Source organism: Oryzias melastigma, linkage group LG18 (genome assembly GCF_002922805.2).
Source record: "Oryzias melastigma strain HK-1 linkage group LG18, ASM292280v2, whole genome shotgun sequence".
Lineage (NCBI taxonomy): Eukaryota > Metazoa > Chordata > Actinopteri > Beloniformes > Adrianichthyidae > Oryzias > Oryzias melastigma.
Window position 1 is genome coordinate 16,814,089 of NC_050529.1, and position 11,802 is coordinate 16,825,890.

The 11,802-nt window shown below is 38.1% G+C and overlaps 1 protein-coding gene across 1 annotated transcript in view; it reads left to right on the plus strand.

Annotated features, from left to right (window-relative positions):
• Positions 1-1,642: 1,642 nt before the first annotated feature.
• Positions 1,643-11,802, plus strand: part of LOC112156293 (ubiquitin carboxyl-terminal hydrolase 47) — an 18,026-nt gene continuing 7,866 nt past the window's right edge. The window contains exons 1-10 of the mRNA XM_036216922.1: positions 1,643-2,278; positions 2,371-2,473; positions 2,553-2,659; positions 2,885-2,958; positions 3,033-3,155; positions 6,258-6,353; positions 6,578-6,706; positions 6,784-6,909; positions 7,002-7,039; positions 7,117-7,151. Coding sequence (XP_036072815.1) covers positions 2,248-2,278; positions 2,371-2,473; positions 2,553-2,659; positions 2,885-2,958; positions 3,033-3,155; positions 6,258-6,353; positions 6,578-6,706; positions 6,784-6,909; positions 7,002-7,039; positions 7,117-7,151 — 862 coding nt within the window. The 5' untranslated portion in view covers positions 1,643-2,247. The remainder of the gene's footprint in view (positions 2,279-2,370; positions 2,474-2,552; positions 2,660-2,884; positions 2,959-3,032; positions 3,156-6,257; positions 6,354-6,577; positions 6,707-6,783; positions 6,910-7,001; positions 7,040-7,116; positions 7,152-11,802) is intronic.

Below are 11,802 nucleotides of genomic sequence, written 5' to 3' on the forward strand. Positions count from 1 at the left end.
TAACACACCAACACACTTTCATCACAAGGAAGGTGAGACCTTTGACCTTCTGTCCCCTATCCCATCCCTGGCAGGGGGTGCGGGACCCTTGGCCTGATGGTCTTGTCTCTTGGGTGCTGGTCTCCTGGGCCTGGCGGCCTCCTCTCAACATGGGGAGAGGAATCCCCGAGATTTAAGATCTAGAGCAGGGGATCGAATTACATCGGAGCCTAGGGGTCTCCATGTCCTGGTTTTGCGGGTTCTGGACCTCTCCAATAACTCCATCAGTGGATGAGCCTGGTCGGGCATTGTTAACATCACTCCTACGGGGCCCCTGCTTCTCTTGGGTGTCCCTCTCCTGGGCGGGGGTGGGTGGCCCCTGTCTCGCTCCCCCCTGGACCTCTCATGACGGGGGCGGGCGGCTGTCTGGGGCATGGGACAGGTCTCCCTTGGGGGGCCCTGGCTCGTACCTGGGGTGGGGTGAGGGGATACTCTGTACTGCTGGCTACTGGTGGGTTGCTCGTCGGGGTTGGGGGGCTCACCTGCACCGCCCCTCCTGGGCTGCTCTTCTGGTTGGACTGGGACCTGCGCACAAATTTAAAGGAGGAACCCAGACCAGAGGAGGCAACGACAGAAAGGAGCAAAGGAACGGATGGAGGGAGTGATGGAGACGTCAGATCAGATCAGATCAGCACAAGAGAAGATCCAGATAAACTAAACGATGTTTGTTCAGACAGAGCAGAAGAAGATGCATTCAAGACTGAAGATGAAGCTCCAGCTTCTATCCAAGAGTCTTCAGATGCTGATTTGGACAAAATGAGTTTGGACTCTCCAGAACCTCAAGGACAAACTATCAATGATCTCAGAGGAGAACAACAACATAGCCCAGAAACTCAGAGCTCTGATCAGAGGAGCGATGGGACTTTAACAAAAACAGAAGCTCTGGACTCAGGGAGAGGGGAGGGAACAAGGAAAAAAGGAAAAAAAGGAAAAAATAAATTCAAAAAAGTTCATCCTCAAAGTGGTCTTGTGTGGTCACACATCTTTAAGTGAAGATGAGTTCAGTTTTTCATATCATTATGACCCAGAAATCGTGTAATCCAACATGTTTAGGCTTCTGCATGTTGTCATTTGAGATGTTTGGTGGTAATATGTTTTGAACCGATTGTGTGAAATCTGTGTTTATTAGTCATTATTTAAGTCTGTAATGATGCTGCATTAATAAACTGATGCATCATTCTCGGATTGATCCTTTGTAATAAATATCAATAATAATACCAAAGGTTTCCATATGTTTTTGTGCACAAACTGACCTTGAAGACCATAAATTATAAAGGAAAAGAGAAAGCTCAACGTTGGAATGTTTTATCTTATCTGCATGTTCTCTGATATCTTTCTGTGAACTTTATCCTTTCATTTTTTCACCAGTTCATTCATTTGCATCACACTCAATACTCACAGAACATAATATAGTGTATTTTGAATATTTTACATTTTTAGAGGTTTTTGAAAGAAATACAGAAAAAAACACCTGATGTCCACATTTTGGGTTATATTATCACAGTTTGTTAGCCTTAATTCTATATGAAACTAATGAAAATTGACTTTTGGTTTCCTGAGAAGTAGAAAGTGAAGTCTACAAACTGACCTTACTGAGGCTGGAAGTCCCTTAACTTTCAATCAGAAACCATCAGCACTTACGGGAAATCATACTGTAACCGGAAAATAAACAGCACACCCACATGTACATGAACACACTTCCACACAAATGAAACTGATCACCTTTGACCTCACACGGTGATGAAGTCTAACATGAAGAAATAAAGTCAAAGTTCTGGTCATTTGGTTTGTATTTTAGGCTTTTATTTATTATTAGCTTTAAATAATTAAACTAAACCTCCTGTGTGTTTACCATCACGAGAATTACTTAAATTATGTCAAATGAATCTGCAAAAGTGTTTCAAGTGGAGCACCGTGAATGTTTGTGGGTCAGTGAACGCACCACCAGAAGGGCGTGTCATAAAACAGAACAGAAACTGTTCCGTTCAGTGTTTGTCAGACATTTAAGTCTATAGTCGTTTAACTGCTCAGCTTTCAATGTTTTCCTCATTCATTTCCAGGTAAGTTCTAATATTTCCTTAACTTTTATGCATCTTTGTTTACATTTATTATTATTGATTTTTATTTTATTTTATTTATTTACTTTTACATTAGCTTTTAGAAAATATCGGCGGGGTGAAAACAGTTAGTTATTTTAAAGAAACAAAAATGTCTTCATCAAAATACCAACAGAATACAGGTAAGAATAACACGGCGAGGAGTTTATTTATTTATTTCGATATTTTTTCGTGACTTTAAAAGCCGCATTTCTGTTTGCGCTCGTGCCTAAAGGTGACCCGTATAAAGGGATTTGGAACCAGGGGTTTACCTGCTACCTGAACAGCGTCCTGCAGGTGCTCTTCATGACCCCAGACTTCAGAGAAGCCCTCCAGAGGTTTGTTGCGCACGCGCAGAAACGATCTGTCCATAACCCATCAGAACTGTTTCTCAAGTTGTGTTCACGGTCCTCACAGAAGCCCCCCCGGATCGCTGGATAGTCATCTGAAGGAGCTTTTTGATGAATTGAAGAAACAAAACGGCAATACTTGTAATATCACAAAGGCGCTGAGAATCACTGATGGTAAAATGAATCACGTTAATTAATAGTTTTACATTTTCAAACAATGAAAAAGTGAAAGACTAAATATATATTTAAGTTATATTGTTGAGTTAATGTAATTTTAACCTGTTTAGTCATTTTTTCATAATGAAACTCAATTAATTTACCTGAAATTAAGCTAAATATACTGGAAAACATTATATAACAATTTAAATTAAATGTTATTAATCTTTTTATCCTCTGAAGTTCATGTTCAGGCTGATGCTGCTGAATGCTTTGAGAACATATTGAGGAATATAACCAATCCTGAAGCGTCTCAGGTATGATCTTCACATTAAATGTGAGACAGAATAGAGGATGAAATGTTAGTAAGCTTTGTCTTCTGTCGTTGCAGATATTTCAGGGTGTGCTGAGAGTCAAGAACAAATGCTCCAAATGTGACACTGAGACATGTGATGATAATCCATGCTGGAGTCTCCCTCTGGAACTGGTGGATTCAAAGGCAGAGTACAGAGTTGTGAGGAATCTTTTTTTCTGCACAATATTCTCAATAATATTTAGGTTTGATCTTGTAGCATTTCATTTATGCAAATAGACCCAAATGTATTTTAGCTGACACTTCTGTTCAGCACAGAAGGTTGAATCTCTCCAATTCCTAGTTATCTTATGTACATATTTCTAAAAGTATTTCTGAGTCACTGATTCTTCAAGTTTTCTCATTTAAAAAAGTGAAAGAGGTGTTTTATGTTTATTATAGAGAAAACAGGAAAACACAGTGAAGCAGGCTGAGGAGCTGGTTGGGTTTTAGCTGGTTTGGTGTTGGTTTGTTTAATTCTCTTTTCCTCTCTTTGTCCACTCAGTGTTAGGTTCCAATTCCTTTGTTTTGCCTTTTTGTTTAACCCAGCACACTAAGTGTTCTGCCCTTTTGCAAATCGGGGCACAGTTTCTTTGTTTCCCTTATGTAATAAACAGTGTTCCTTTTTCTCATTGGTGTCTAGTTGTTGTTATAATCCCATTTTTGGTTTTCCCCATAGACTTGAGCCATTGGAGCAGTCATGGCCTTGCAGGCTGACTGTTTAAGGTTGTGGACAGGTGTCATTTATACAGATAATTAGTTCAAGCAAGTGACAATATTACAGGTAATAAGTGAAGAGTAGAATAACTTCTTAAAGAAGAAGTATCAGGTCTTAGAGTAGAATTTTTACTTTTTATTAGGACCAAAATACAATTTTTCTGCACCATTTAGTGGGATTTCCTGGTTTCATATTTTTATGTTTAGTCTCTCACAGTTGAAGTGTAGCTGTGGGGAAGAAGCTCCTTATCTGCTAGTATTGTTCTGGTTTAAATAAATGTGTTAACCCACTACAGTCGGGGACTGTTGGACCAGTTTCCATCTCCACATTACGCTCACATACCGTCGTTTGGTGACTCAGCGGTTCTGTACAAACCAAATGTGAAATACAAAACTACATTTTTTTCTGTGTTAGTTAAAAACTAAGAGGATTGCATGAAATATGAATCAGAACAAATCAATAAGTTCTCAAATTAACTGCTAGTACATGGGGTCAACTTTCCACTGCTTCATCTACAGGCACTTAACAGTATGCAGTAAAACGCTGCACTCTAGTGGTCACTTTGCTAAGTGCAGAAAGGTAGATGGAGACGTTTGATCACAGCACATGAATTTTTGTTATCCTTATAAGTTACAGAATACAGAAAAATAACAACAGATCCCTTTTCTACACATATTGACAAATTCATGTTCAACACAACAACTGTTAGCTGCTACGTAAATGATCATGTGACTCATAAACACATGTAGTTTTCAACATAACAGTGAGACATTACTGAAAAAAACATATCAATTAAGGAATGAGATAATTGATGAAGCGCCCTGATTGGCCAGAGAATGGGTGAGTTATGTCTTATAGAGAAAACCTTAAAAAGAAAAAATCCAATACTGCAAATTAAATAGTTTTTTCACAGCACCAATGAAGAACATTACAGATTTCAATCATCTTGTTAGGCAGGAGAATCTGCAGAATCAGTGATGGACAGTTACCTTCACCGTTTATGTGAATGGTGGTAGAAGACTTTTCTAAATCACGTCTTTTCAAAGAAAAGTTCTAGTGAACATCCTTTAGTCACAATCACAGACGACTGAACACTGTGTGTCTTTAGCTCATGTTATAACAGTAATACAGTCAGGTAATACAGTTTTCCAGTCAGGTTTCAGACCTAAACACAGCACAGAAACTGCTCTTTTAAAAAATTTTAATGACATTTTATCAGTAACCGATGCAGGGAATTCTGTGGTTCTTTTATTATTGGATTTGTCAGCAGCGTTCGATACAGTGGATCACGATATCCTGATTGATCGGCTGGAACACTGGGTGGGGATCTCTGGGGAAGCTCTTCAGTGGATGAGATCCTATCTCACAGACAGGTCATTCTGTGTTCGCATGGGTCCTCACTCCTCCAAGTGTCATCCCCTGAGGTGGGGAGTCCCCCAGGGTTCCGTTCTGGGCCCACTGCTTTTCTCGGTTTACATGCTCCCACTGGGGAAGCTGCTTCGGAAGCAGAAGGTGGATTTCCACCTGTATGCTGACGACTGCCAAATTTATGTCCCCATACACAAAGGTCCTGACCGCTCAGTTACGGCGCTAACTGAATGCCTCAATGAAGTGAAGCTGTGGATGTCGGCTAATTTTCTTGGACTCAATGAGACCAAAACAGAGGTTGTCGTGTTTTCCCCTGGTGGGTGTCAGGATCATGGTCTGGACCTCCTCTCTCTCGCTCCCTTTGAAAAGTCTGTGGCCACTAACTTGGGAGTGAAACTTGATGCTGCCCTGAAACTGGACCAACAAATAAATGCAGTAACCAGGTCCTGCTTCTTCCAGTTAAAACGTTTATCCAGGATCAAGTCCTTCATATCCAAATCAAACCTAGAAATAGTGACCCACGCTTTTGTGTTGTCCAGGCTGAATTACTGCAGCTCCTTATACGCCGGGTTACCCAATGCCTCACTAGCCAGATTACAGCTGGTGCAAAATGCAGCGGCCAGATTTATATGTGGTGTTAAGAAGTCTGATCACATAACCCCTGTTCTGGTCTCCTTGAACTGGCTGCCCGTGCAATATCTGATTTTTATGAAAATTTTATCTTTGCTTTTAAATCACAGGCAGGTACGGCACTGTCTTACCTCTCTGATCTGATTTTAAAATATTCCCCCTCTAAGTCTTTGCGTTCTGCAGACCAGTGTTTGTTACTGGTTCCGAGAACCAAATGTAAGTTTCGAGGAGATCGTGCCTTTTCTGTGCTGGCTCCTAAGCTGTGGAACCAGTTGCCACTGAATATTAGAGAGGTCACACTTTTGGAGAGTTTTAAATCTAAACTGTTCCTCCACTATCGCGCTATAGTATCTGACTAGCTGTTTTTTTATCGTGTACATTTTAATTTCTTTTAAGTAGGATTTTATGTATGTATTTATTTATTTATTTTTAAATTGTTTTAAGGATTGTTATGTATTGTATTTTCTTGTGTACAGCACTTTGGGCCTCCTTGGCTGGTGGTGAAAGGTGCTTTATAAATGAATAAAAAAATGAAATACATGTCACAGGAGGACGGCATCACTCAATACTTTTGTCCGTCAGAGGTCAGCGGTCCGGACCAGCTGTTCTGTGGAAACTGCAAAGTCAAAACTGATTCTACAGTTGTAAGTTTCTATATTTTTTATATTTGATTTGTTGATTTTTTTTTTACTTAGATTAGTTTGGATTTGTGGCTCTTTGGGTTTAATTTTTTTTTCTATAAAATTAATCTAATCATTAAAGCCATATATTTATAAAGTACTTTTGTTTTGTAAAAAGTCTTAAAATAGAAATGCTACAAATAGATCAAAATGGTACTAATAGTTCCAATATTTTTGTTTTCGATCAGAAACTTGAACTGTATCAACATCCTGAAGTTCTGATGCTGCTGCTGAAGAGGTTTAAGTTTGACTACAATTATATGCATTATTATAAAGTGGAGCGCAGAGTGGAGCTTCCTCTTATTCTAGAGATTCAGGTAAGATCCACAATCTGTTATGTTCACTATTTTATTTTTGTGTTTCCCATTTAAATCTTTGTATGTTTTGTTTCCAGAACCAGACATATGAGCTGTATGCATTTGTGGAACATCATGGTTATTTAAAATATGGACATTACACTGCAAATATCAAGTCCCACGAGGATGGGAAATGGTATCACTTTAATGACAGTAGAGTTAATGTACGTATTGTTCAGTGTTTTAATCTACAAAAACAAATGATGTTTTACACAGAAACTTTATTTATTATGAAGATTTCTACATTGTTTTGCAGCATTGCTATCAGTTCTTCCAACTGGATACAAAGGAGTCGTAAGTTTCCATGTCTTTATTTCACTCCACACATTCCCTAACTATAATAATGACGTATATCATGTTGATCCCACTAGATCCCACAGTGCTTATCTGCTGTTCTACAGGAAAAGTGAGATCACAAACATGCTCCATTGGTATTTTTCTGAATGTTTGTGACATATTCTTAAATGTCTTTTTTTCTTTCTTGTGGGTAAACTTCAGTTTCTGCAGAGGAAGCGTTGATTGAAGAAAGTAAAAAGGCGTGCACACCTGAATCCTCTGAAACACTCAGAGGTGAAACAAATGAACCAAAAAAATATGAGGAGACTGTAGACAGTCAGAGGAGCCATGAGAAACCACAGAGCTGTGACAGTGAAGAAAGACAAGAAACAGAGGAGAGTCTTGAGAAGAAAATAACTAGTGTGGAGAAAGAAGAAGAGTTGAAAGATCAGATGATGAAGAGTTTGAGGAAAGAAGAAGAAAACTTTAGAGAACAGATGATGATTAATTTGAAGAAAGAAGAAGATCAGATGAGGATGAATTTGAAGAAAGAAGAAAATCAGATGAGGATGAATTTGAAGAAAGAACAAGAAAACTTTAGAGGACAGATGAGGATGAATTTGAAGAAAGAAGAAGAAAACTTTAGAGGACAGATGAGGATGAATTTGAAGAAAGAAGAAGAAAACTTTAGAGAACAGATGAGGATGAATTTGATGAAAGAAGAAGAAAACTTTAGAGGACAGATGAGGATGAATTTGAAGAAAGAAGAAGAAAACTTTAGAGATCAGATGAGGATGAATTTGAAGAAAGAAGAAGATCAGATGAGGATGAATTTGAAGAAAGAAGAAGATCAGATGAGGATGGATTTGAAGAAAGAAGAAGAAAACTTGAAAGATCAGATGAGGATGAGTGCTGAGAAGCAGAAAGAAGAAAACATGCCAGAACACCAGACAAAAGCTTCAAAACCTTTGACATATTATGACCTTTATAAGAATCCGTTACAGAGCAGTGGAGATGAAGGCAGAGGGAGATCTTCAGAGAGGAGTCAGGAACTAGAGGGAGAGAACAGGAGAAGATCAACACAGCATGAGCAACAGAGCGAGAACAAATCCACTGAGAACAACATTTATACAGGAAGTCCGACAGGGAGCAGTGTCAATATGGAGACAGTAGAAGTTCAAAGAGCAGAACATGTTCACAGCAGTAATGTCTCCACTTCAGGGAAAGATTTTGAAAGCTTAAGCCATGAAGCCTGTGGTCAAAGCAGAGATGATCCCTCAAACATGAATGTAGAACATGATGAAGGAAGCAGGAAGAACTCATGTATTCAACAGAGAGACACAGATGCTGGAAACAAACAGAGAACAAATGAGAAACTTCCACAAACTGGAGGAACTACACTGACCAATGATGGATGTGATGATGGTTCTGATTCTGTTCAGTGCTCTGGAGGATTATATCGTTCATCTATTTCAGTTAAATTAGAAAATCAAATTTCTGGAAAAAAATGTGATTTTTTAGCAAAGAGAACACCACATGAAGAGATAATGTATGTAGTACTCAAAAGAAAATGTAGCAGAGAATCTGGAGATGATCAACAACACAAACAACAAGATGAACGAATGTCTGAAAGAAATGGTCAAAACAAACCAACTTTAAATCGTCCTGAGAGTTCCTGTAACCGAGAAGATCACCAAACTGAGCTCTCCAAGAAGATCCTTCAGCAGGATGCAACATGTGAATTTAACAGTGCTTCTCAACATTATCATTTCCAACAATGCAGCCCAGAGATGACACCTGAACACAGAGATCCATCAACCTATGATCCAGTGAGCTGTTTGACAAACTCTGTAGAGAAACTGTCTTTAGCAGACGGGCAGACACATGAGGGAAATCTCACAAACATGCACCAAAAGCCTGCTGAAAATGTCACTGCTCCCAAAAAGAATTTGGTTACTTCGACTCCTTTTGGTCCCCATGAGCCAGCTGATTCAAAGTCAGGTTCTGGAATCAGAACCAGCACACAGTTCAGGTCTGAAAGTCCAACGCAAGAAACTCGAGAGCTCAGTCATGACTACAGGGGGCCAGACTCTGCTGACTCACAGGTAGTTATAACTATAGACTCAGATGATCCTAAAGCAATAGGGGGTGTGTGTGGTTGTCTTTACCCCAAAACTCATCAGTTGTGACCAACAACAGTTGAACATGAATATATTTTTGTTTCAGTCTAAACTTTTACTTTTACTTTATTTGGTGTTCTTATTCAGAAAATCCCATCCTGTTGACACAGAAGCAAAACTTGAATTTAAATAAATAAATAAATGAATAAAAGCAGTGATTATTTACAGTGAAATATTTAAGAAACATTTTTTTTGGCTTTTTTTTCTAAAAATATTTCTTCTCAATACAAATAGACTAAAAAAAAACATTGCAAAATAAAGGTTGGATTGTATGGATTGTACATGTTCATGGAATCATGAGTGTGTTGTATGTATACGTGTAAATAAGTCTGTTTGCATGTTATTATGTCAAGGAAATGACATCATGCTATTGTCTTTATTTTCCAATCAATTTATGAATCAATATCTTAAAAAGTTTTGATACATTTTTGTATTTTTTCCTTTGTTTTTATTGCTTGAAAACAAACCAAATTTGTATGTAGTATTTTACAGTTGGTTTGCTTAGTATTATAAAAATGTTTTAATGTATTTTTCAGCTTAATACTGTAATAACGTTTACAGTTTGTTCTGTTGATGAAATCTTAATGCTTGTGTATAAATATGTATAAATATTAAAACATTAAAACTAACAGAATTGTTCCTGTTTTTTTTCTTTTCTTTTTTTTGGTCAGAAACGTTGTTTTTTTATTTCTGGAATATAGTATGAATGAACACTTTTTTTTTTACAATTCACAAACTAAGTTTACATAAATATTCCGTACCCAATCATTTTAATGTTTTAATATAGTTTTCTATCTTTAATTGTGTCTTTTTTAGCACATTTGAGGCTCATGCTATGTTATAAAGTCTAAATTAGTCTAAATTTCTAAAAGTCTAAATGGAAATAAATATAAATATCTTAAGAATAGATTAAAAAAAATACATCTTGATGATGACTTCATTATGCCCCTTAGAGTCAGAAAAAAACAGAGGGTTAGTTACTTTGAAACTTTCAAGCTGTTTACATGCTAGATTATCAAATACAGTTACATTTTAACAAAAAGGATGAGACTTATTTATATTTTTTCTGTTGATTATAAAAATGAGATAACAGTCATATTTTGCTGCTTCCGTCAATAAAAACTCCCTCCCCTATAGTGTCCTCGCTTCCAGGGTTGTTTGGGTGTTTTCTCCCTCCTCAGACTTGGCACTCACTTGAATTAGCTAAGTGTTTCTCAGATCCACAATCAAAGCATGTGCGTGTAGCAGGAGTAGAAGTAGACTTTTGTACTGGTTTTTCAGGAAAACGTTGGCATATCTACTACACCTGCATGCTGAGTTCTGTGTATTAACAAATTGCACAAATGCCTGCTGGGTACCCGCCATGGACTTAATTTGCTCACTAACTGACTCTGGTTGAGTAGCGTCAGGTTAGTTTTAAACAGGAGCCTTTCTCTGATGCGGGGGTCATCAACATGCTCCACAAGCTGGTCCCGAATCATGTTGTCCGCATTAGCAACATCAGAAGTAGAAGCGCATGCAATACGGGTTCTTGGGCAACCTGTACTCTCTTCTTGAATGTGTGGTGCTCCACAACCACATTTACTTGTTGGAGTAAAAATGTGGGCGAAGGGCAGCAATTGCTGTAGCTAGCATGGCACTTGTGTCCAGGAATGTGTGGAAACTCCGCTGTCCTTCAGAGCCCAGACAATGTAATAAAAAGGCCCTCAGTCTCATCTCTGGCCATGCATCTTCACCGGTATTGATGACAAGTAGTAAGGATTTAAGATATTAGATACGATAAGGCAGTGGGGATACCAGCAGTTTCTATTAGGGATATAAAGAATAGATACGTACTGAAAATTGATGGAGCAACTGCAGTATCATTTGAATACCACAAATATGAACATTATGTGGCTTAAAACTTTGAAAATCCATCAAGAATAATAGATTTCTGGTAAACTGCAATTTCTCTTTTTTTTCTACCATCTTTCTCTTTTATGTTGATGCGATGCAAACAAAAAGACGTCCAATCATAAGCTTGGTTCTTCCAAGTCAAAACCTGAATACCTTTCTCTGTCAAATACCATGCATTATTATTCATAGCTTTAAATGCCGTATAAGAAATATCTAGATTTTAGCGTTTATGATAAAAAAAATCTGACTGTATCGTATCTGCAAAAAGTTAGTTGAATCCTTTATGAATCGATTTGTGGACCATGTATTGAGATGCGTTTCGAATTTACTGAGAGGAACAGATACACACTTCTAACGAGTAGATCATTTCAAACATTTAAATCCACGTCTTGATTGGTATGATCGGGTCTCCTGGGCACGGCAGACAAACATCTGGAAACGGCACGTTTGAAGGCATTGTCTCTCACCATAGAACTTGTATGTTCTCCTCGTCACATATTTGTTATGTTGTCGGTGTGGCAGGTGAAATAATTCACAGGTGTGTATTTTTACTGAACTTTATTTCCAACATGAACATGCTGCAACATGCCTTTTCTGCACCACACTTCTTCTCTTTTTCTTACGCTTCCCGTCCCTCGCTCAGTGCTTCACCTAAAACAATATCTCAACACAACAGCTGTTATTAAAGTTATCTTTTATTGTATT